Raw genomic sequence first — 26,366 nt, 5'->3', positions numbered from 1 at the left:
AGCCTATGTGAAACCATTCTGAGCGCCTGAGTCACTCTGACAGGAAACCAACAAAAATGGAAAAAGAAAGTGAAAACCCACAAGGTGCACTTAGGTCCTGGCCGCACTGCTGTGTCTCTTTCTACTCCATATTTAGAGACTGACACAAACACAACATCCAAACTGGAGAAAAGAGGCAATTATTCAGATAAATCAGGGAGAAGTCAGCATTTGGTCTGATTTACCCAGAGAATTCCCTCCATTTTCATCTTTACTTTGGCAGAAGAATTGTACATTCAGCTGTCTTCTGAAATGTATTATGCCCCAAAACAAAGCAATTTGGGCTCGGTCTTATAGCCCTTCTTTTGAGAAGAGGATATATACCATTGTTTCCTCTAAATAATGCCATCATCTGGGTGCTGTAACTTCCCCTCCATTCGATTTAACACATTTGTGAAACACCTCACTAAGGCTGGCATCAACTCTTCCCCAACATAACAGGCCCTTAAAAATCTAACTGTTGAGAAGTATAGTTTCTCCAGAAAAACAGATACAGGATTTGCTATGGGAAAACATTTTGGTCCTAAGGCTTCACCTCTAATCTTCTATATATAATACGTGTAAAATAAACTTTAAAAAAATCTATATTTAAAAATTAAGTTGAACAAAATTGAGGAGGGAGAGAGAAAAAAGGAAGCAAAGTTTGGTGAAGAAAAAGCCTCTTAAAACCATAGAATTGAAATATTTTCTCATAATGCCTGTATTAACTGCCTTAAAATCAAGTATTTCCTTTATTATTACAAATGAAGTAAGTAAACCACTCTAACACTCACTGTGGTGGACAGGGCTCTACCTCAGGATATTTCACACCCTTATATGGCACTAGTCACCACAGATTCTAAGTCCTAACTGGTTCTCCTGACACGTGCTAGTCCCCCGTCAAGACCGAGACCATGGTCACCGCCAGTGGGACCTCTTCCCACAGGCTGAGCTCTGTCCCCGCAGGGCGCACGGCTCCCTGACCACTTGCTGACAGAGCACACTATCAGACTGGGGTGCCATTTCAGGAAATACAAGAAATTAACACCTTCACCAAAGTAGGTTTAGAGAGACCATTTGCAGGGGCAGGGACCCAAGGCAGCCTGTGTCCCTTAGCCTCTCCCTGACACTGGTTGGTATTCTGTTTGTACTGGGCGCAAAGTACTGACAGACAGATTTTTATATCTGGTGGGAACCGCCCAGCATGTTCAAGAAAACAAAACTACCTTTAAGCAAAAGTTAATTGCTGACACTGGATGTGACAGTTTGGAGGGAATCTAGAATAAAGTCCACCCACAGCACCAGATATAACTGTCCAGGAGAAAGTTCCTGCTTTAGGCCAGATAAGTGCTGGCTGGAACACGGTTCACTCCCTTCTTGCCAGCAAAGATGGAGAAGGCCACAGGAACCCCCTGATGGCTATCACTCCCCCTCCACTCTCCTGGCCGCAACACCTGTCCCAGCCCCACCGTGCTGCATAGAAAAGAGTCGTGCTCTACTTATCCTCACATTTCTGCCTGGGGTACGCACCATGGGAGGTGCTGGCGTCGGCATGATGGCAGTGGGCGGGATGGCGTGGGGGAACGGCGTGAAGGTGTGCTGGTGCGTGTGCTGGTGCGTGTGCTGGTGCTGGTGCTGGTGTTGGTGGAACTCAGTCCGCAGGTAGGGCGGAGGGCCCAGGGAGGCCCCGCGGTCAGCACTCTGAGAGGCCAAGAAACGTGTGTTCAGTTCCTGTCGCAGGATGTCTTGCTCTGGAAAAGACGGAATGGAGAGGGTGACACCTTTTCTCCTAACAGGACATCTGAGTACCTCACTAGGGAGGGATCAGGACCAAGGGCACAGGAGATGGGGCTCCCAGGGGCCAGGCTGGGCCCTTAGATGGTAGGGGACAGCCAACTGGGTGGACGATAGGCAGGCCCCGTCGCAGTCTCGCTCTCCTGTTCTCCATCCAGCCTCTCTGCTTTTGAGGACAGAGGTCTGCCAGTGTGGTGTGCTGACAGGCTCCCGGCAAATGTCAGACGGCAGGTTTCAGCTCTGTCAGTGCCAGCTGAGTGACCCTGGCTAATCACCCATCTGTGTCTCTCAGTTCCTCATGTGTCATGTGGGGACAATATTGCCTACCCCATGGGTTTATTCTGATGGTTAAAGGAATCACCATTTGTAAGTGCTTAAGAAAGGGACTGGCATACCAATTACTAAATGCCAGCTGTCAATATGGCAGAGCCCTCGTGCTCTCTTCAAGGGTAATCTCTGCTTTACCGCTCTCTGTACTGGTGGTCTAACACGGCTACAGTGGGTCCCAAGCTTGGACCCCTGTCTTGAATAACACAGGCGAGTAGCAGAGGACCCACTAGCTAACACTGGGTCTGTCCTTAGGATTCTGGGATGTGTTGCCACAAGTGCACCTGCCCTCTCAAAATGTAGAGGGTCCTGTTCAGCTAAAAGAAGCCCCTAAACCAGCGTGCAGCCTAAGTTCCTGGAATGAAACGGACAGGGGCCTGGGAAAGCGTCTGTCGCTCTTATGGACACACATACAATCTATTGTACCACTTTATCAGTGGTGAACTTAGAAAAACCGCGTGACTTCAAACAAACTGGTTCTCTTTGGGGGTGTCCTGTCCACCTGGCTTGTGCTAGGTTGGTATGCGTGCTGGTACATATTTATGCAGAACCTCAGCCCACAAAACATCGATGACAATACATCTAATACAGCAGAAAATCGTAACTAGATCAAGCCTGGCAATCAGGGACAAGAGACAGCAGGTGGGACCAAGGGCAAGGGAGAGTGGGAACGTGGGGGGCAGAGCCAGCGCCTTCATCCTACCTGAGTAAGTGCTCCCGGCCGGGTGTCCGGGCACCTGCAGACTCCCTGATGTCAGTGGTGGTGGAGGAGGCAGAGCAGTGGGAGGGGCAAACATATTGGGGTGATGGGAGTGTGCGGGGGGCTGCAGGGTGGGCGTGAAGCTGTGCAGGGGGCTGTGGTTGGGCAGTGAGAGGGGGAATGGGGAGGCCGAGGGATGGTGGGAGATGTGAGGAGGGGCCGGCTGAGTCTTCGCTGGGGTGCTGCTTCTGCTGCTGCTGGAGAACCAAAATGAGAAGTAGAGAAATAAAAAAAGAGGTAAGCAATTCATTTTCTTAAAAAAAGAAAAGGAAATCCTGTCTTCCTTCCCGAAGCCCTTCTCCTGCTCTTCCTCGTCATCGATCCTCTCCGGTGCCTCTCCCAAAGTCGCTGCCCCTCTAAACCTATCACCATTGCTGCAGACACAGCAAATAAAAATGATGGCTCCACAACTACGGCACATCTGTGTCCAGACAGCTGACTCTGCCGAACACTCAGGTCTGCCCTGCACCCTGTGGCCAGGTTCCCGTCTCTGTCCCTAGAGAGTCCCACAGCCTCCCATCCTCCACCAGCCACGCTTCCTACAAAGCAAATACAACTGACGAAGGGAGTAAGAGCCAGGCCCTGAGTTCATCGCCCTGCCTGTCCACTGCCTTGGAAACGAAGAAGCGCAGAGAAGAGGTGAGCCCGGGGGCTTGGGTTCCCTGTCAACTCTACATTCTGGAGGTCACAGAAACGGCCTGCGTCTGGCCCCTTGGAGAAGGCCAACCCCCAAACAGGCTGTTCCCTCACCTGTCACAGACAGGAAGAAGCAAGTCCCTGAACCACCACAGTCACCAGGTTGTCACAAGGAAAACAACAGTGCAGACACAAAGCCCCACCGGTGTGAGGTGTTAGAATTACATCCCCAGGGACAACCAGGGGGACCGACACATGGCCTGCCCGGCGTTTCAGGCCCCCGTTCCTTTGCAGCTCTCCTGGGCACTCCTTTTTAAACTTCCCTTTGTAACTTGGCAAAATGGGACAGAAGGAGGCCTGGTGTCCATGCATGAGCTTCCCTACCGACATGCGGCCTGCTGCTTCTCTGCGTCTCTGGCCCACTTGGAGGGGGAGATCACGAGCAAACCTCCCGGCAGAACACTCCCGGTCCCAATCTCCCTGCCTCTGCAGTTGCAGAGGAATGCCACTTCTTCAAATTGCCCCCCCCCAGAGGCAAGCTGCCTCACCAGAGAACCTCATCACTCAGTGGTCTAGGGTGGCCCCGTCTCCATTCCCTGCCTCGCACCAGCGGTGGGGCTCCTGGGCACAGCACCCTCAGCTGGTCTCTTAAGCATTCTTCTCCTGCCTTCACCCCGTCTGTCGCTATCTTAGTGCCTTTACAGTGTCCTCACCACCCAACCCAACCTGCCCTCTCCCAAGACACACGAGTCTCCCCTGACGGCCCCTTCCCATCTCTGCCGCAGAGAATGCAATGACGTTTTCAACAAGGCAGCCCCAGTCTCCTTGGGAACCCTTTACCCAGTCCTACCTGCCCCTACCCAAAGAAGATGGCAAAAGCCAGGTGAAGAAGAGCAGGTGGGCTCACCTTAAGCTGTTGAGGCTTAAGCTGCTGCTGTTGTAGGCTGACAGTGGCTGGGAGAGGCTCTGAGATGAGGGGTGGGCCTGCACGGATGGGAGGCTCTGGTGGAGCAGTTGGGTGGGGGACTGTGGCCGAGGGGGCCTCTGCACCTGAGGCTGCGGCACGGGCTGGAGCTGGGCCTCTGAGGGCGCCTGCGGCGGCTGTGTGCTTGGACGTGGGGGCTGCGGCAGGGCCTCTGTGCACTGCACCAGGTCACGGGCTGGAGAAGGCGGCTGGGGCTCCGCCTGGGGCTGGGGCAGCGGCTGCAGGGCCTGAGGGCAGGGGTCTTTCAGCACCACAGGCTCAAAGATGGGCTCTTTGCCACAGTCCTGGCTCTTCTCCTGGCTTCTCTCTAGGCCAGATATCTTGGGGACAATCGGCCCTGCATCCTGGCTGTCATGTTCAGGTAGCGTGCCGACACCTAACTCCGGATCTGTGGGGGGAAGCAAAGACAGAAGCACAGGCGATGACACTCCTGTGTGCAGCAGGAGGGGAAAGCCGACTCCCAGGACACACAATACCGTCCCAAGACTCGGCCGAGCAAGTCCCAGCATCCTGTCCAGTCTTCACCGTGTGGAGACAGGAAGATGAGGGCCGCCTCTGCCCTCCAACAGACACGTCCCTGGTGGGAGAAATGGAATCCACCGGGGAGCCTGCCTTCCAGAAAACGGTCTAGGCCACGGAGAGGCTGAAAATGAATGGTTTCCTTAAGAGCAAAATGAAGGAACAATAGCTGACAAGTTGATGTTTCCCTTTTAAAGCAAATGCAGTTCTTGAATATACAAAAGAGAAGTGTTTTCGATAGCAAATGAAGTAACTATTTAACCACACACAGATGTTTCTCCTGGACCTTGCCTCCCTCCCCCCCTTCCCATTTTGACGGATGCGACACACTTGACACTTAGACAAATAATTTTTTGTTAAGCAAGTGCTGGATTTCCGGTCAAATGTCAAGCCTGCTAACATCACCAGCTGACCCCAGCAGCATCTGAGATCAAAGGTGCAAACATGAATTTAAACCAAATTTCCTGTCGACGACACATGCTACAGCTTCTAAAGGATCCCCCCCCCCCCGACCACGCAAAGGGTCCTCCCCACAGTGAGGACAACGGGTGTGATGCTGGGCATTCACACCAAGCCTGGATATAATATTTAAGTAGAAGTCTACAGCCATGAAAGACATTTTGGAAATAGACGCTCCTGTATGAATTTAAAAGGTATGCATACCTCCAAGGCTCAAAAGCTCTATGCCACATCAAGTGTAGTGGTTAGCTCATTACCTTCTAAGTCCAATTCCATAAAATTCTCTCAAAAACATAACGAAAGACAAATATGGCATTAAATATAAAGAAATCGCCCTACTTATGAGTAAGTACTTTCATATCCACCTGTGGGAAAAATAACCTTCCCCCGTTCTTGTGCAAAAAGAACCATCCTTTTCTGTCATTACTGTACAGCCTCTGTACTGGGAGAAAATCAATGCCGAATGCCGACGTTCTCTGACAGGAGGGTGTGTCTCAGGCATTCCTAAATGAACTACTTCGGGCATGAACTTTCTCCTCCTATCTCACTGTATCATGTGTAAAGAATGTAGTGTTCTCACTGGCCTATTCATTTCATGTACTTGTGTGTACACACTTGTCATTTTCCTTCCCCGGAATCTGCGTCAAAACAACCCCTCTTTTTCAATGTTCTTTTGGGAAAACAGATCAAACCTGTAACATGCGTAAAAACAAACAAACAAAAAAAAAACGTGGGCTTATTAATCAAAGCACATTTTTGGCTAATATGAACTTGGCTATCTTCAAGTCCCCCTGACCACTTATGCCAACACGATGGAAAGAAGCCCCTCTTCACAGGTTTCAGGTACAAGAGGACAAAGCAACTAGTAGGGCCCTGGTGAAAAGTAACACTATACTTCTGACATCCTACACACACATATTTCTATCCAGTGCTATTTTGAGAACCTTTCTAGTAAGATTTTTGCTTATGAAAATTTTCATAAATTCTCAAAATCTTAGTTTCCAACTTGAGGGCTGAACAAGAGCATCGAGACCCTTGGTGCAGACAGACCCCCATTCAGCCAGAAGAACTCCTAAATCACCAAGACAGGCCTTTTATCTGCAGACTCCCAGGTCCAGGGGTGCTGGCGCTGATTCTCTCTCCCTCTCTCTCTCTCTCTGCTTTTCTTCTATTGGTTTCACAAGAGTTTCCACAGCAAGTAATGACTACATGAGTTTACTGAAAATCACAGGCTGCATACGTTGCAGTCTGGTCAGTTAGGTCAGGGGCAGAAATCTTAACAGCACAAAATGCATGAGATTTTCCACTTTCCTCGATGAGCAGCTCTATGAGCACAGGCAGGGCTCTCCCCACTCGGACAGCTAATTTAGGATTATTATGGCCGCTACCATGACAGAATACGCCACTGTCCTCTGTCCTGCTTTGTCCTCTCTCATTGGGATGGTAAAGAATAAATACACCAATATTTTCTATCTCATTAATTTCAAATTCATAACCTCCCTCTAAAAATCACTGTCCAGACAAAGTTTCTCTCTGACATAAAAGAAAGTTTCCTTTTCCAAGGGATACCACCCTGAGGACAGCATTTGCATTTACTTACTGCTGGTAAAGGAAGCACATTTAGGAAAACAGATAAGTGGCTTTGCATATCTAGTTCGGCCAGATCTTTCTCCTTGTTCTTTATTTAATGAGCCTCTAGAATTTGGACAACACAGTTAAGTTTGCAGGAGGCGCCATGCAGGCATGGGCTCGCTTCCCAGAGTTCCATAAGGCCAGTGGAGTGGGTTTTCCCGTCTCCTCTGCTGCCCCACCGTCTCAATACCAACCTACACACACAGACAGCAACCATGGGCTTAGCCTGCAGCATCGGTGCCATCGCAACCGTCAGTGAGGTACCCAACCTCTCCAGCAAACCCTGCAAATTTCTATGAAACAGAGCGAACCTAGAAGGCATTGAATTTTGGAACAAGACCAGAACCTGGGAGACCATCCCAGCACTTCTCAAACTGGAATGTGCCCAAGAACCACCTCAACATCTGATTAAAATGCAGCTTTGGATTCAGTGGCCCTGGGGATGGGGTGGGGGTGGGGACTACCTCGAGGGTCTGTGTTTCTGAGCACTTCTCCGCAGTGTTGATGCTTGGACCATTCTGTGAGCAGCGCGGCTCTTCTCACCGACCCTTTCTGACCAGATGGAGCAGCTGCGCAGAGAAGCTGCTGGCTACAGGTCACGTGGCTGTTGAATAAATCAGACGACTGGTGTCCTAGTGCTGAGTTTGCCACCGCTAAGTGCCTTTCCTGAGATTTACACGATGCTGCCAAATGAAGCAAAAATCCTAAAACTAAGCAGGTAACGGTAACGCCAGGATCCAGTTAAAATACTTATGTTCAACCAGACAGTGTGAAGGTGAGGAAAGCTACAGGGTTGCTGGAATACTGCCCTTCCCCTAAACCCGAACGCTGTCATCAATCCATCAATGCTCTGATGCTGCAACCTGTAAGCGAGAGCTGACCAGGGTGAAGGCTGGTAGGAGCTTGGGGCTGAAACAGCTTTAGGGCTCCCCATTTACACGAATCTCTGGAGGTACAGGCTAGGCGTCACACATTCTTGTGGCTAATCGGTAATATATTCATTGAATAATTAAAAGGAAGAGGAAATGCATTTTCCCAGTTAAGCTTTTCCATCCCCACAGTCCATTTATCTTACCGCCTCTCCACAATTGGCAAGAACACATTTAAAAAAATCATTTTGTATTGCTCTGTGTGCTCTGAATTTGCCAAAAAGGATGGAATTTGCTGAGGTTGAAAGAAATAAAAATGTGCAAATGGACTAATCTTATCTAGAAGTTCTATTCATTACATTTTGAGGTTTAAAAATCTCCCTTCTTATGATTATAAAAATACCACATCATGCTTATAACAAAAGGCATGCAATTAAAAATTACACTGCAAACCAAATAGTAGAAAGGATGAATTTACTGCATGGAAATTATACCTCAATAAACCTGACTCAAAAACAATACATTTTTTAAAAACTTAAGGACAGGTTGGGAACAATGTTTGATTTTGATACAGATTTGATACAAGTTCTTTGGGGAAAATGGGCCCTCTTGTGCTTTACTAATAGAACGTAAGTAAACCCTACAACTTCTGTAGAGGCCAGTTTGGCAACATTTAGCTAAAAAACTAATGGCGTTTCCTAGGTTTGGTGTGTAAGGACTTGGTCTGTAGACACAATAAAACAACATCATGGTTTCAATCCCAAGTTTGGAAACAAATGTACCGTATTTCCCCATGTATAAGACGCTCCCATGATAAGACACACCTTAATTTGGAGGCCCGAAATTTGAAAAAAAAATGTATTACATAAAGTTATTGAACTCAAGTTTTATTCATCATAAAATTCATACAACTCCTCATCACTGTCAAAATTCCCAACCATTAGCTTGTCCTCATCTGTGTCTGATGACAAATCATTGTCTTCATATATTGCCTCGTCCTCAGTTCCATCTATGGCATTTGATATCTACAACCACTGTATAAGACGCACCCAGTTTTTAGACCCCAAATTTTTCGAGAAAAGGTGCGTCTTATACATGGGGACATATGGTAATCATTAGGGGGCTGGTTACATACATATAAATTTGGTACACTCAGTATCATGGAAATACTGTAGCTATAAAACGAATGAGGAATTCTATATGATAATGTAGAGCATATACTGGCTTTTATGAAAAACAGAAGAAAAATAATATATTCATTTTTACTTAATGAATAAAGAAGCTCTGGAAAGAATACCTAAGAAACCAACAGCAATGGTTACCTGTTTGGGGGCTTAGGTAGTAGTGAGACCTAGACAGACAGAGAACTGGGGGAGGGGGAGGTATTTTACTGTATACGTACATGTATATTTACATTTTTAAATCATGCTACCTATTAAACTTTTTATAAGAAAATTGGTCTTATGTTTAAAAATAGTTTGAGCAAGACAGAAATAAAAAGAAAAGCAAACAAAACTGAGAAGTTAACTGTGGTATAACTATAGCCGTAGGGAGTATATTTTATATAAAACAAGAAAGTATAAGGGGCAAATTTCAAATAATAGTTTGAAAATAAAATGGATTTTATGAAAACATATAGATGACTAAAACTGACTTAAAAACAAACCTGATCATAAAAGTAAACCGAAAAACAACTCAATAATGAACACCTCACCCCCCAAAACGGTACCAGGTACATATGGTGTTATAGATAATGTAGACTACACCTCTAAGAAACAAATTGTTCCTGTCATTTAAATTGAAAACCAACAGCAAACATACACAAAAGCGGCAAAAGTATTATTTACAAAAAAATATAATTATCTAGCTAGAAAACATAGACAACCAGCTGAAAACACATTAGCACTAGTAAGAGCTCAATAAGGTATCCAAATAAAGAAAAACCACAAACTTCTTTTCTCCCCACCAGCAACAAAGAATAGAATATAAAAATTTAAAAAGGATCCCCTTTACAATAACAAAAATCACATAATACTTGGGAACAAACCTAAAAAGATTACAGGGTCTATAAGCTTTCAGAAATGTATCCTCAACAATGCTTAGAGAAGTCCTACATTCAAGGTGTTATGTGATGCCAAAGAAAAGAGACACAGATCAAAGCTTCGTAAGAGGTGGTTCTCCTTAGAGGATGGGGGGAGGGGTTCAAAATCTGTGGGAGTGCTTTTGGCGATCGCAGTGAGTGGAGGGCACTGGTGACTCTTAGAGACAGAAGATGTGCTGCAGCGTGAAGGTCAACACCACACAACATCTTGGTTCACTCTCTAAAGACTCAATGGACATGTGTGCAGCTGAAACGCCCAAAACCTAAGTCTGTTTCTGCATATTAACAACATTTTGGGGGCGTGGTTTTAATATGCACGGAATTTTCCAGGACTACAGGTATTGTACATGATGTCTGTTATGCACAACCAAGAGTTGTTCATCATTTGGGAAAATCGTGACATCGGTGGTAGGGCTGATGCTCATACCCAAATCACCACGACCCATGAACCCATGTGAGTCAGCATTCCATCCTATGTATAGAGTCAAGCACCTGATCATTTCATTGTCTTCTCATGTAAATAAGCACTTACATACTTAAAACATAGTTACTATAAATTATTTGTTTCTTCTTGTTTCTCCTCTACATTTCATAAGGGCTTTATATACATTTTTAAGTTATGTGTATACATAGGCATATTAACTATATATTTCATTCCAGAAAGTAAAGAATAAGAGTGCTATAAAGTATTTCTTATATTACACAAAGAAGGCATTTGGTGTGGCAGGGTTAAGATTTGATATATTATGTCCTGAAGATGAACTACTAGAAATCCAAGAACTTACAGCAAAAATGAGGTAACTACCTCAGAGGGATGTTGTGGAAATTAAGTCATGTTAAGTGCTTTCTACAATATATAGCACAAAATGTATAGTAGAAAAATATTTAATGTCATGAAAAATAATTCATGACAAAACTACTGTTAAGCAAAAGAAAGCACGCGTTGTCTGTTCTGAAAATTATCTGTGTAAATGCACATATGTAAGCACAGAAAAAAGACCAAAAAGGCCAAATATCAAAATGTTAATTGTAATCCCATCATCTAGAAATAACTATTGACTTTATTATTTAAATTTGTGCTTTTTTAACTTTCCAAATTTTCTATGGTGACTATGTATTATTATTGTACAAGAAAAAAGGGACTGTATTTTAAAATGAATCTCTTCATGGACAATACACCTCGGCCATCGGAAGTCAACTGAAAAAGTGACTCAAGTCTTTTTAAACTGCCCTACCTACTGGATGGATTTTTTTTTTTAAACAAAGATCTTGACCCAGAGCACAGATAAATATTTGCCTCTCAGTATTTCTAACTGGATGTATTTGGACGCAGAGGAAATGGTGAATGTTGCTGCTGTTGGTGGTGGAGGAGGGTGAAAAGAGGACGGCTCTCCTAAGGCACGTTCCTGTGCTTCTGGACTTCACACTGAATTAAAAAGCCCTAATAGGGCTTCCTCACTACATAGTCGTTACTGCAGCAAATATGAATGAGCCTCAAAGACATCCAGAAAACCGTGTGGGGCACTGGCCATGAGGGCATCCAGCCATCCATCCATCCAGCCAGCCATCTTTCTGAATGTCTGATCCATATCAACTATAAAAGGACATGTCCTATTTTTTAATTATTCTGTCTCTTAGTATTCTATTTCTCTGTCCAAATGACAGAACCATGGAGACTTCACTACATACAAAGAATGAAGATTGTAGCAATATAAAACAAAGAATCCAGAGTTTAAAGAAACATGGGAACATTAATAAATGTTGAAATGTTCAAGAATGAAAAACTCAGAAACATGGGACATCAAATTTCTGTGAATCAATATGCAATTATTTCAAGCTACTAACAATATCCCTTCTTTAAACACTTTCTAACTATTCTGTTACCTCAAACAAAATCTCGTTTTTAGCAAAGACTGCATATTTTGTATATACTTATTGAAACAAAAATTAATTTAGCAATACTTGCACTTCTCCCCCAAGTTTGAGATTCTACCTGGAAAACTACATTTCAGTGGTCTTTTGCCGACAAAGTCTACCTTCTCTAACATACACTTCTCTTTATTTTCCTCCTCTCTCTCTTTTCTTCAAATCATTAAACAGAGACCAGTTTGTTCCATTAGCAGATTCAATTACTCGAACGAATGGAAGGATGACATTCAGTGTTGCCGCTCTTCTTCTTCTCGGTCACTGAAACTGTACAAATAAATTGAGGAAAACCCACTGTTTGTTCAAGGCAAATTAATTTTCAAACACTGCAAGAGTGGGAGATCAGGGGAATGATGGGTGCTTGGCAGGGCTCAAAGAGATTCCATTTTGTGCTTGTCATTTTGTGTAAACATTAATTACCATCTGGGAGGCTAAGCTCTGGGCTGAAGTCTACATCGCAAACCTCTGAGGGCCCCAAGGTTCCTAGTAAAAGCAAAATCCTAAACAGGAAAAAATAGCCACTGCATCTGCCAAAACAGCAGCAGCCCACTGGGAAAGCTGTGTGGAGACCAGCAGATTAGAGGCTGCTGTTATTAGAGAAGCTAGTTTGGATATTATCTAGTTTACCAGATTAACCCAGGATAGAGGTCAATCTGACGGTGGTTAAAGAAAAATCAACAGACTGTAGTTGAGTGTATTTGAACTTGTTTCAAGTTTATTGCTTGCAAACCTCACACCCCAAAGCATCAATCCTTATGCGTGTGCCCAGGTGACTTCAAAGGGAATATCAACCTTGACCATGCAGACTAGAGCCTGTCAGAATGGCTTCCACCTACAGAACAAAGCACCTGTAAAGGTCAGCCTAAGTTTGCAAACATTTAATTTCTCCTGCAGCCTCTAGCTACTAAGAGCAAGGAAGGACCATATTGATGATGGACCTCAATTAGAATGAGAGACAGGCTGTAATCTATTGGGGGTAGAGATGGGGGCAACAAAAAAGTCTAAAAACACCCCCCAAGAGTGTCGCGGTCATATATAATGCTTGTGCTTTTCACGTCATACAAGGGAAAGACTACTTGTTGTCACTTCATATGCCCAGCACTGTGCTAGGATGCAACGATGAACAAGAAACAGGCCCTGCCTTCCAAGGGCTGGTGGTTGAAGACGGAGAGCACAACACAGAGGAGAAAGACATAAAATTGACAGTCAGAAACGTGTGCCTTGAACTTCAGTGTTTGTTATCTGTAAGGTTCAGAGATAAGCTTAGATAGTAAAAACTAATGAACACATCTGGAGCCTATTGATTCTGAGGTATCAATGGCAAGGCACTTTTATCTATAACGTGTTCCTGCTGCACTGGTCCCAAGGATTAATCTTGAGCCCAAATCCACTGAGTCGTGTTCTGAGATGTGTAGATACCTGGCATGAGAAACACGGAGTGAAAGATGAAATCTCCAATTACTTCTGAGGTTGGAAAACCTCCAAATACCAGTTTCAGAGAAAGCCCAAGCTTCCATGTTTTGGCCTCAGAGACACACCCCCATTATTTCTGCTTGCGTCCTCTGCCAGCCTCACTACGCATCAGCACGCCTCTTTGGGCAAGATCTCCTCCAGCCTGGCTCCCATCCCAGGGCCTCTCTGCCTCTGCCCTCACCCTCCATGGGTCTGAGCTTTCTGGCCTGTCTGAATCAAACCCGTCTGGCTGTTGACCCAGTGCCCACATGGCACTGTGCACACACCCAAGTACAACCACGATTACAACCAGTGCGCACTCAACACTTCCCAGGGTATGTCTGTGTCTGCATGTCAGGACAGAGTCCCAAAGGTTCCCAAACCCAAAGGCTTTTCAATCAAACATGCATGTAGTCATGCAACATGCAACACCCACTCTGAGTAAAGAGTAAATCTCAGGGCAGGGCCATTGCCATAATAGAAGCCTCAGTCACCTTCCTTAGACTCCAAGACAACAAGGAGACCCTTTGCTTATTTTGGAAATTTTCCAAGAGGTGGGACCCAGGCACTGGAAGTGAATGATAACTTTAGATGTAAGTTAAAAAAAATAAAGATAGTCTCCCAGTACCTAATCACGCTACCTTTCACATGAAGAACAATCAAGGGAAGATATGCGGGAGAAGAACAGAATGGATCTTTCTACAGGCAGCCCTTGCTCCAGCATTTGCATCACTAAGTATAAACAAGGACTCACAGCAGTCAGGCTCACAACCTCACAGATGTACTTATAGATCTGACACCTTCCTCCCTATCTGCTGCTCCTGCCAGAGGGTGTGTGAGGGTGTCCTGTCCAGTCAGAAGGGGCAATAATTGTGAGGCTGATCTGACCCTGGTCATCTTCCAAAGCACAAATTCTTTGGTGTAATATGTCCTTGTCATTCTGTCTCTTAATGTAGTAAGCAATTTTTCTTGGATCTGCACTTGTCTGTTGTGTCAATATGTTTTGATATTAAGGGGGTGGAATAAGGCATCCAGCTAATAACGGTCACGCTCTAAAAGCTTAGCAGGCCCATTAAGGACTGGCTCTCAGTTCAACCCTATTTTCAACACTTTGAACTTCACCAAAGACTATTTTCTCAAAGACAAAGATAGAAGCCGCCAGCACCAAAAGCCCACTGAAATATTGGGTTGTCGGAAAAGTCATGATGCATTTTTGCAACAAAAAACAGAAAAAATACGTCATAACTTTTCCGACAACCCAATACTATCGGCCACCCTAATTTGCAGACTACGCGTCTGTTTCATCTGGTTTCAGGTACCAATGAGCCAATCACTGATGCCCAGTGAGTAAAGACACTAGATGGGTGTGTGATGAAGACATGTCAGACAGCCATCTTTCAAGCCTATCCCTAGCTCTTCAGCTCCCTGGCCCTCCATACAAATACCGGCCCCCTGCAAGTTTCTTCTTGGCCCTTTGCATGCAGGGCTCGACATGCCAACTGGTCTTCCAGTTGGCACAAACTCCAGTCACCACTGGCTTAATCTCTTATTGTTTCAGAGCCTGCAAGAACATGCACCCTCTAAAATGAGAGTCACCCGCATCATGCAACATCCCTCTCTGACTTCTTTTCCCTCAAAGTCACTCCCCCTCCAGGGTCCAGGTATCCAAAGGAAGGTCTCAAGTCGCCCTCGTATGAAGGCATGATTCTTTAGAGCAGTAACCAGGTCTTTCTGTTCCGGAGAAAGGGATGGAGAAATTGCAACCATCAAGGCTTCTGGACCAGTCTGGCCCTGGGCTTACCTGATGCCAAGAGAGCTGCAGGAGGCAGGGTGGTTCATTCCCACATGCAGTATCAGTGACGTCAGTCCCTTTCCTACCAAGTTCACACAGCTGTCACCTGGAGTGTAGTAGAGGAGGAGGCTATTCCTTGAGTATCATAGAGCACCCTAAAAGCAATGGTTTCCCAATGCATGGTGGGAAAACTCCACAGAGCCCCTCCTGTCTTATCCTCAGCAGGTCACTGTGGGAAGTGGGCTTTGCCTTGGATAGCTACCACCCTCTGGCAATGAACGTGCTGTCAGCACTTGGACACGCCTGTCTTACTCCTGAGTACAGATGACAAACCTCCTCCCCGAGTCTGTTCAAACCAGCAGCTACGGCCACGGGGCCTGGGTGCTGCCAAGCCCCTGCAATCTGTCTGAATCGCTTATGTGTGAGCACCACAGATGCCTCTAGAAGGAATCCATGAAAGTTGTTTTTTTTCTGATATCATGGAGCCTTTGATTCTTTAGCTGAGGGAGGAGGAGCAGGGGAAAGAGGACTTTGACAGTTTCTCTGAGTAAGTTTTGACCTCTCTGGTCCCCAAAGGTCCACCACCTCATGCTGTGATTCCAATCGATGTATTCTACAGCCTCATTGTTCCGAGTGTGGTGCATAGACCAGCAACACTAGTATCACCCAGGATCAAGTCGGAAGGTAAATTCATGGTCCCCACCCATGTGCATGTTCAAGTTTGCAAAGCGCTGTTCTAGAGCTCTGCTGGGGGGTGTTGAAGAGCCTCAGCCAGCTCCATGGCTGAGGGATGTCATCCATAAGACTGCCAATCCTTCTGTGTCTCCATCTCCCAAGATCCACTCCTGGAAATCGCTTGCTTCATTCCTTCCCCAGGTGGGTTCTCCACCAGCATGTACGCTGCTGCAGGAGTGGGGTGGTGGGGTTGCTCAAAGACCAGGAGCCGCCTCCAGTACTGAACACAGCCACAAAAGCCAGCAAGTGAGCTTTTTTTGTGGTGATCTTTCCCATCCTAGCTCCACACGCATTCGCTGAGTCATCCCATGTAGAATAGGGAGCTACAGTCTTGCCCCAAAGAACAACCAGGAGCCACCTTCAAGGACCAAAGATGAGGAGGTAGATTTATTGCGAATGGCATCATGGGCAGGACCAAAGGATGCATAATTGTAAAAAAAACTTGCAACTGAAATGGCCTGGGCTGCCACATCGGGAAACAATCTAATATTCTCTTTTGCTCTTCACTGGATTGTCCAAGAGGACACTGAATGACCAGGAGGAGAATTCTGAGGAGTTAGTCATGGAATGGGAAGGAGACCGAACTAGAGGACTTCTGAAATCCCACGAGTTCCTGAGTAAGACACTGGTAGCAAACTCCTCAGAAGCACATCATTTCTTTATTTTCCTTTACTTCTCAATCTTCTAAAATGTCTCACCTCTAGGTTAATGAACACTATCTCCTTGAATTGCACAAGTTTTGATTCATGCCACATCTTAAATAATTATACACTAAGAATCCCAACACCAAATGACTACAAATATCATGTTCTTTAGGAACAGAAGTAAATCTGCTTATGCCTAGCCATGATTTTTGAAAAGTTAAAAGAGATTAAAAAAAAATGGAACGAGAGGGAGCATTGTGTTGTTTCCTATATTTGAAATATTTTATCTTTTAAAAAAGGCAAACTTACCAATTCTTAGATTTTTCTATAAACCATCAATGCAATAAATACTCGGTAGGAAAATAAAATCTCTTGTTAATATTTCATCACTTGTTATTATCTCGTTTCACTGTCCTCAAATTGTCATAGAAAAACGAAACATGCCCAAATATAAAATTTGAAGCTACATGTCCATAAGGCTTAGGCAAGCAGCGAGGATGGTGATGACATCAGCCTGTCAGAAACCACCTACCCAGTGGGTTCCATGGGATAATGTTTGGCACTCTGGACTCTGCTTGGGTCACCTTTCAAATCTCAAATGATAAAAATCTTCCTGTAGAAACAAACGGCGGGCAACTGTAACTGTCCTTGGATACAGATGGAGGTGGGGTAAGGCACCAGAACAGTAGTGCCACTCCCACTTACAGCTATAATCCCGGAAGGGAAATGCCACCAGACAACCAAGTTGAGGTTTGGAACATGGACTGTCACAATGACTGACACCCTTCTGCAGATACCTGAACTGTGTCTTCAGAGATGTTTTCAACACAGAACAGCAGAAGGTAACATGACATTCTTTTGTTTCTTCTTCAACTGTCTGAGGACGGCGTCCACCCAGCTATCTTGCCATCACCCAGGCTCACAATGACTAAAACCAAGCCCACTCCCACTGTGGCTCCCTGGTCCCTATCACCTAAGCTCAAAATCACAGCACCAATCAGTGGCTCAGGTGTTAATTACTGCTTATATGATGCCAGTGAACCCCAATAAGACAATGGTTACAGGATCTGCTGTTCCCTAGCAGCCTGAGGGAGCTTTTAAAATATATCAACTCATGTGGTCAGTCCCGTTTAAAACTCTCCAGTGGCTTCTTATCATGCGTAGAATAAATGCCTGAATCCTCACCATGGCCCTGACATACTCTTTTTTGTTTTTTTTTCGGGGGGGAGGGAGGGGAATTGGGGAAGGGGAACAGTGCTTTGGAATTGGGGAAGGGGAACAGCCATGTTGTTGTCCTTCAATCTTAGTTGTGGAGGGCGCAGCTAGCTCAGTTCCAAGTCCAGTCGCCATCTGGCCACCCGTCGGCAGCTCACAGCCGCTCAGATCAAGGTGTCGTGTTCAATCTTAGTTGTGGGTGGGCACCCACCATCCCATGCGGGAATCAAACCAGAAACCTTGTTATTAGGAGCACATGCTCTCACCAGCTGAGCCATCCTCCCACTTATTGGCAGCTCAGCTTGGGCGCAGCTCACTGGCCCATGTGGGAATTGAACCAGCGACCCTGTTGCTCAGAGCTTGCGCTCTTAACCAACTGAGCCACTCAGCCGACCCGCCCTGATGTACTCTTGCTTTTTGCCTTTGGATTGCCATCCCAAACCTCTGCTCTCTCCCCTTTGCATACTTACACGTGCTTCTGAATCCCACCTTTCAAAATCCTGGGTCAGTCAACCCATCTTACTAATCCTTCTCTAGTCACCATAGCCCCTGGCAACCACCCTCTGATCAACTTCTATGCTAGGTACTTACTTGTAATGCCCGCAGGACTGACCAGACACTCACTATACACTGTTATTGGTATTTCAATACACACAACTAGTTTTCTGAGAGGAGGGATCTCTTAAAATCTTTGCATTTATTTAAATCCCAAACACAATGCCTTCCATATAGTGAATACTTGATTTTTTTAGACATGTAATAATCAATTTACAAATTCTAAGCAGGTTTCTTTATATCTGCAATTCAAAGGGAAAAAAAATCACTATGATGAGAAAAATACTCAATAAACAATTACACATAAAGCCAGAAAAATCATGTGTCTTTGGAGTCATTTCCATAATTGAACATTACACTATAATAGAATAATAGTATATAACACATGCAAATGTAAATAATTAGAAGCCATTGTAAAGTTTAAGGATCCATTTTTAATACATACAATAAACTCATGTCCTACTTTGAATCATAACAGATTCTTATAATTTTGGGTTTGTTTGGTGTAACCAAAGAAAGCAGGGCAATGAAATGCAGGCGTGTTAAAGGAGAGATGTGTGAACAGTCAAAGGCGGTACAGTGGCCTTAGGTGCCCACCGAGGGTTTGCATGCTGAACCCGGTGTGTCCAAGCTTTACGACCATGAATACACTTTGATGTGAATTGAACCAATAAACAAAAAAATGTGAATAGCTGTAAACTTGGGGATACTTATGGAGAGGTGTCAGGGGATTTTTATTTTTCACCTTTTACATATTCAAATTGTCAACAGAACACTGGGTTTAAATCCAGAAAGGTGATACTGAGTGAAATAACTGTGTAAATCAGCGTAATACGTTCATTGTGAGAAAGACCACAGTAAAAAAATCTTTCAAAAATTAGCCAAAAAGAACTGCTACAAATTAAACAGAAAAATGACACAGTGATGAAACACCGAGGAGCAATGAATGCTAGAAAGGTTGATACCTAAACAACGATGAAGTCCAAGGTCCACGAGTTATGGGGGGAGAAACAGCGTTTGTCCCGATGCAATAAAAATCTCTATGATTGCAACATATAATTGGGAAACACACACACACACACACACACACACACACACACAGTAAACCAAGTTGGAAGATCATAAACTAAAGATTTATAAAATAAGGACTTCTCCATAAAGCAGGGGGTAAGAGTGAATTTTTTAAAGCTACAAAAATATTACAAATTGCAAATTAATAGTCAAAATCACAGTTTTCCTGAAGACATACATCACTTCAATGGAGCCTGAAGGATGACGACAGGCAGCGGGGTCAGGTGTGCCGCATGACCTCAGGCACACCGAGCAGGGTGGTCCTGAGAACTCCTTCTGCCCCCGCTGTTCCATCTGACCACAGACACTGTGTTTCTGTCCAAGGCCCTGATTCTGTTCGAGGTCAGAGCCCCTCCTGCAGGGGACAATCACCACTCTGAGGACAGCAGACTGCTGCCAGGGATGCTTCACTGGGTAACTCAGGCACTTCCACTCAACAACGATGCAAAGGAACCGCCAGGGTCTTCAAGTTCCTGCTGCTGTTCCCAGCCCGTCGTCTGTCTTCAGCTTCCCCGCTGACCCAGCCACGCTCATCAGTTCTAGCAGCAGCCCTCACCGAGCAGCCCGAGGAGCTTCCCAGTTGGCTTGTGGTCCCGTGTTCAGAGAAGCCACACTAGCTACTTGAATTTAAAGGTGCCCGCCTGTCCCTTAAATTTCCTTTGTTCAGGTGCCAACGAAGGCTTTAATCCTAAAGCAGAACTGAGGGCCATTCTGAAGGCCTGACCTTAAAGCCTTCAAGACGGGAGGGGGCAGCGTATAGAGAGCAAGATAAAACAGGGTGTATTAGGCTAATGTCCCCAAACGAGGCATGTGCTTTCCCATCACCCTGCTGGCTTCAGAGGGCCTGTGCACAGGGAAGCATGTCCCCTCATCACAGACAAACGGCGGGAAGGACCTATTTGCAATTACTACCACTGGTTATGTGTCTTTAGATCCCGATTTACTCAGATCTATAAATTACTTTCTCCCCAAAGCCACACTTAGGACGAGTGATCCCATTTGAATTTGGTGTTGTCAAGGTATTGGGCTCCAAATTCAAATATCCTCTGAGGAAACATAAATCCTATCTCTCAGGGATTTCCAAAAAATGAAAAGAATTCAAAAACGCTTTGCAAACATTAGGGGCTCAAAATACAGTTGTTTCTTCTTTTACAACAAATGAGAGAAGGGGGAAATTATCATTTGCCCCACATTTTTAACCAGCTTTTCCTATTCTCTTGAAACGCTCACCAAATTCTTTGCTTCAAATTCCCGTACACTAGAAATAACTATGCTGCTGGGCAAAGAAGCCAGTGGGCTGTGAGGGCTCTAGTCAAAAAAACGATGGAGCAGGTGCAAAGGTCTCACTTCAGGTACAATCTTCAGACCAGTCATGTTGGGGTGGGGGGACCACATGTAAACAAAATAAAAGCCATCAACTGGAAAAGAAAGCATGTCCTGACTAGACACAATGAAATCTTAATCCTCTGGAACGCACATTCCACAAACATAACCAGGGATGTTTTCCCCTTAAAGGCCGAGGTCAATTCACGGCAAATACTTAAACCTTTTTGAGTACAAAGAAACACAATTTTCTGTCTGCCCTAACAAAGACATGCAATTATAGATCACGCAGTCTGAAAAAGATGCACCTTGATGAGTTTGTTCAGTGCCAGATTTTATAAAGAAACTGTAATAAAACAATGTAAAGTCAATTACGAAAAGAGTAAATGGATTGGTGCAACCCACTTAATAGACAGAGAAGCTGAACTAACATAAGTTCAGTTTACATTTCTCCCGAAATGAATAGAACTTATATCCCCCTTATGACACAATTTTGAGAGGCAATATATCATAGTTCAAAAATTAACTGGAGTCAAGTTCTGGCTCTGCCACTAATGAGCCGAGTGACTTTGAGTCACTTGATTGTATTGGCACATCAGTCTATTTCCAATTAAGGCCATCAACAAACCACACACATGGTAATGATAAGAGGTGAACTTTTATTTTTAAACCAGACACTGGATGGGTCAATACAAGTCTTTTCTCCATGCTGTTCCTAAAGAAACTCTCTTCAACACACACCAACTGAGAAGTAAGAGCCTCTCAAAACTCTAGCTTTCAGGTTTTAGAGAAATCTGCTAAAAGTAACAGGGGACCAGACTTACAAAATATTCTTTCTGGCTGGAGGGGACTTGGGAAAATGGCTTGATGAGCCAAGTCTGTCTCTTTAACCGTTAGTTTCATTCCTCCTAGTAAAAACAAGTATTTAAGGCTCTGAGCCTCTTGGGAGTGAGCAGGTATTATAACTTATGCATCTGCACATTCCCAGTGCTTGGAATACTTCTGGGTCACAAAGGACCTTTTACTGATCAAGTGACTACAAGAACGAAGAAACAGGGGCTGCTATAAACCTTGTTTTGAAAACGTGAATTTGTTCCAATGTGAATGTTGTGTGTGCTTATGTGCAATTCTGTTCCACAGGAAACACTAGGTGAATGCAGAAAACTGCCCCAGCTGAGCCGAGCCCACAGGAACACACTAAACATCCAAACTCTAAACGCCTGCCGGACACCTCAGGTCATGTGTCACTATGCGTCTCTCACCTGTCCACAGTCCTTCCAACATCCACTTCCACAAGCCACCTTCAGGCCTTTTTCCAGGCAAATGCCGTATTTATCATAGCACTGATGTAGTTAACCGTTTAACATGTGTAAAACTAAGTCACTATTCTTATAAGCGTCCTATCCTTTTTTCAAACTGTCAGTGGTGAAACTTTTGTCTCTAACCCATTTTCCCTTTAAGTTGTGTAATTTTAGTTGTTCCGTGTGCACAGCACCGTGATTTTTTTAGGCACACATGGGCAGTATCATAGAAGAGCTGTCTATACAATTATGTCAATTCATGACAGAATGTCGTCTTACCAAGAGTATCAAAGAATAGATCAACAGCCAGCCAAGGGGAAAGTTTTTAGTGGGCTGCAAAAAGGCATCAGGTTTTGTCCTCTTCAATCTACTTACCAATTAACTTATTTATTAATATGCAGAACTTGAGAGAGCAGATATTTTTGACTCATTCACTCAACAAAATATTTTAGGCGCTTACTATGAGCTAAGTGTTGAAGGGAGAAAGACCATGATGAGGTATATGATCACTATCTTAGCGGAACTTATAACTAAGAGGGGGAGACACAAGTGAATAGAAGGCACTGTAACAAAAGCTCTAATAAATGTATCACACAGTTCTCTGAAGTCTCAAAGGAAGGATGGCCTAACTTTTAATGACAGAAATATGAATCCCCGAAGCTTAACAAGCCGAAATGATGGGTTATAAGAAAAAAAAAAAAATGGAACTACAACGGCACCAAATGTTAAGTGTATACTTAAAACCTTCAGGAGTCTTAAAATGAAACCTGCTGCTACTAAGCCTTGCCTCTCCTTTCTCTTATTTGAAAACAGTTGGTGCTTGCATTTGCTTTGCAGTAGGCTCAATTCAGTCATAGGCAATTCGAATGCAAGTTCTGACTGTCTTTTTTTTTTTTTAAAGATTTTTATTGGGGAATTGGGGGATGAGAACAGTGCTGGGGAATTGGAGGAGGGGGAACAGACAAGTTGCTGTTGTTTTTTTGTTCTTTAGTCTAGTTGTGGAGGACGTTGCTTCACTGGCCCAAACCGGCACCATCACTGCGCTCTTCCCGGGCGAGGCAGATCAGTTGCCGGCCTCTGGACGGCCGCTCACGCTGGCTGCTGGCCACACACAGTAGCCCATGGCAACCCACTGCAGCAGGGGCTGCAGCCTATGCCATTGCCGGCAACTCACGGCAGCCCAGCTCCAGGTTGAGCTGTTGTTCAGCATCTTAGCTGTGGAGGGCAGTGTCACTGGCCCTCATATGTGGGATCCGAACCGGGGCCCTCTGGCATCCCAAGCCAGTTCTTAACCATCGTGCCACTCGGCCGGCCCAAGTTCTGGCTGTCTTAATAAACATGCATAAGGGAGACAGTGGGGTGGCAGGAGTGATGACACCACATTGGGAGATAGGTTCTCCACACCTTACCCTGAAGGGGCAGCATCTAAGCAGGAACACATTCAAAGGATGGTGAACAGAATCAAAGCCATGTCTCCTTGGGAGAGGCTGTGGGAACGGGGAAAGGAGGAGGGCCAGGAACGCTGCCGTCTTCCAATGCTTGAAAGGCTGTCTTTTGGGAGAGGAAGTAGGCTTGTATCTCATGGCCCCAAGGGGAAAGCTACACGGGAACAGGCTTCAGCTCGACAGAAAGGAGGCTTTTCCAACAATCAGGGTGGCCCCAAGATAGAACAGAGCTCCTGGAAAGGTGTCGCAGGGTGTCATCAGCTTTGTGACCATGTGGCAAGGAGGCTACAGACAGAAGATTTACACATCACACAAATGGCCGAGTGTAGATCACCTCCAACCAAAAGGTTCTATGATTCTAGGTATTAAAATTTAGCTTTGGCACTGTGGGCAAGTCACAATTCTTCTCCATGTCATAACTTTAGAGCCAGATACATCACCAAAATCATGCAACTGGACCCCTTTTTAACAGATAAAGAATCTGACACTTATGAGTAAAACAAAAAAAGCCTTACAAAGAGGTCCAGAAGAGTCCCCACAAGTTCTTAATCAATGATCTTACACCTGTACAATGCTCCCCCCAACCCAAACCTCTCCATTACCCTTTTCTCCCCTGGATCCTTGCCACAGACCTCTGGGAGGCTGGTCAGATAGAAGGCGAGGGAGAGACTGCTGCGCCGCCACATTTCTACACATTTGTGCTGCTGCTCTAGCAGGAGCCTGCAGGCTCTCCTTTGAAGACTTTGGCTATCCTGAACTATCCTGACAGGAAAATTCATTTTCACTCAAAGGGAGTAGCTGGTAAAAACAGAACTAGATTTGTTTCTGGATTAGGATTATCTCATGTGAGCACCAAGCCCCTTCTAGATGTTTCCATGGCTGGTTATATGGATGACGAAAAAAGACCCACAAAAACCATCCTTTACTGCAGCAGCACCAGAGCATACGTGATCCTTTCAGGTAACAGGAAACGCCTCAAAACCTCGCCAAAGTCTCCAAAGAGTAACAGAAAGTGATCAAACTCCCAGGGAGTGTGGCCTCCGCAAAGGGGGGCTTTGCATGTGCCCCCACACTTCCCGTGCCATAAAAATGAAGAAAAGCCATTTTCAACCAAAGTAATTTCCTTCTATTTGAACCAGTATATTCCAGTGTGTTAAGGACTTCAGCGATTAGAGAAACCAGGTAAGTTCCAACCTCCTCCTTTCCGATAGGGAGAGATGTGATGGCATAACCTGTACAGCACACCAGGCCACCTTTCCTCCCTGGACTGTTACCACTCCCCTGGGACTGAGCCTTGGAGCCTCACAAATCAAAGACCCCCCCGCCCCCCCAGCTGCATACCTGTCCTACATCCCGGGTGGAAACAGAGGGATTTATAGTGGTTCTCTTCTTGTTTGCCACGTAGCTCAAGCTAGCAAATATTTGAAAGTAATTTTCCAAAGCTCAACTTAATTCATTAGCTTCTTAGGCCCAACACAAAACTTCACAAACATGTGTGTGTCATACATCCAAAAAGTTAAAGAAAAAAAAAACACACAAAAAAAACCCTTTCGTATGTGCCAAGAACAAAAATTCTAGTCTCCCTAAGTGCTTTCAGGGAGCCTATTCACCTGCTCAAGGAGCAACACCTGTTTCTCTGACCAATCAGAGAAGACCACCTTAGGAGGGGCAGGCGCCCCTCAAGAAGAAAGCAGTGAGCTCGGGGTCCTCTTTCCCCTCCTGCCGCTCTCGCCTGTGTTTTCAAGGAGGGGACTGCCACTCACTGTGTGTTTGCAGGTTTACGCGTTGAAGTCTGTAGCCTCCCTCTCAGACTCCACTGCCCGGAAGGCTTCACTTCTTAGTTCCTAGGAAAGCTTGCAGAAAGGCCTGAGTTTCAAAGGCAGGTCCTAGCTGCACTGAGAGTCTGCAGATAACAGGGCCACACCTTTTAACCTCAGCTTTCAGTTTGTGGACTTTATCTGACCAAGGGTTGGTTTACGAATGTCTTTAGTAGAAGCCTTGAATAGAGGACTGTGTTAATTCCTCCTGCCTAAATTTTAAAATCTAATTAATTTGTATATTACAACACTTCTCTTTATTGCTAATTGGCTGCGGTATAATAATCTATCTACATTATAATATTTTACTGCTAATTGAAACATCAATAAAATGGGCAGTGACTTTTCCCCTCTTCAAGGTTACCTATGAAGCCCTAGGGCTCTGAAACAGGTGAGGGCTTCTTTTTGTCACCCCTCCTGGCTTTTCCTCTCTGCACTTTAGGTCATCTCAACATCCTGTGTGTGCATTCCTCGAGAGTCAAGAAGGTATACAGTGGCAGAGCAGTAAAGAAAAATGCATATCAATCCAATCTGGCAACTACCCATTCCTCCAAAAATCACACGTGAATGAGAACTGGATACAATAGGTTAGGGTATTTCCACCCCACACTACAAATAATACAGCAAACTGGGCTTCAAAAATTAATTCCTTGACTCAAAACCAGAAACATGACCTTCCGCTTCCATTTTAATTCTAGGGACTATGCAGAATCTACCCGATAGATGTTCCTAGAAGGTGCGATGTTGGAGAAATAGCATTTTCCAGGCCCTTCCTGCATCTAAGTGCTCAAGTCACGTACGAGTGAGGGGCAGGCTGACAGCAGAAGTCTGTGCTCTGCGGCTGCGCATGTGAAAGATGCAGCTAGAACACCAGTGGGATCATGGGCTGGCGAGTACTGCCCAGATCTGGCCACTTACTCCTTCCAGCTCCCTGCTGGTTCTACTTATCGCTGCTTACCAGGGTCTCCACCAGACAGTCATTAAAGAAGT

The 26,366-nt window shown here is 45.0% G+C and overlaps 1 protein-coding gene across 6 annotated transcripts in view; it reads right to left on the bottom strand.

Annotated features, from left to right (window-relative positions):
- Window positions 1–26,366, bottom strand: part of AUTS2 (activator of transcription and developmental regulator AUTS2) — a 1,181,390-nt gene that overhangs the window by 23,137 nt on the left and 1,131,887 nt on the right. For 3 of the 6 annotated variants that reach the window (XM_019654460.1, XM_019654463.1, XM_019654465.1), the window contains 3 exons: window positions 4,443–4,908; window positions 2,843–3,096; window positions 1,528–1,769 (listed from right to left, as the gene is read on the bottom strand). In XM_019654460.1, the coding sequence (XP_019510005.1) occupies window positions 1,528–1,769; window positions 2,843–3,096; window positions 4,443–4,908 (962 nt within the window). The remainder of the gene's footprint in view (window positions 1–1,527; window positions 1,770–2,842; window positions 3,097–4,442; window positions 4,909–26,366) is intronic. The other 3 variants (XM_019654462.1, XM_019654464.1, XM_019654461.1) reach the window with 2 other exon arrangements.

Source organism: Hipposideros armiger, unplaced genomic scaffold, assembly GCF_001890085.2.
Source record: "Hipposideros armiger isolate ML-2016 unplaced genomic scaffold, ASM189008v1 scaffold_223, whole genome shotgun sequence".
Classification (NCBI taxonomy): domain Eukaryota; kingdom Metazoa; phylum Chordata; class Mammalia; order Chiroptera; family Hipposideridae; genus Hipposideros; species Hipposideros armiger.
The sequence above is the reverse complement of the archived record's forward strand: the minus strand, read 5'-3'. Positions and strand labels throughout refer to the sequence as shown.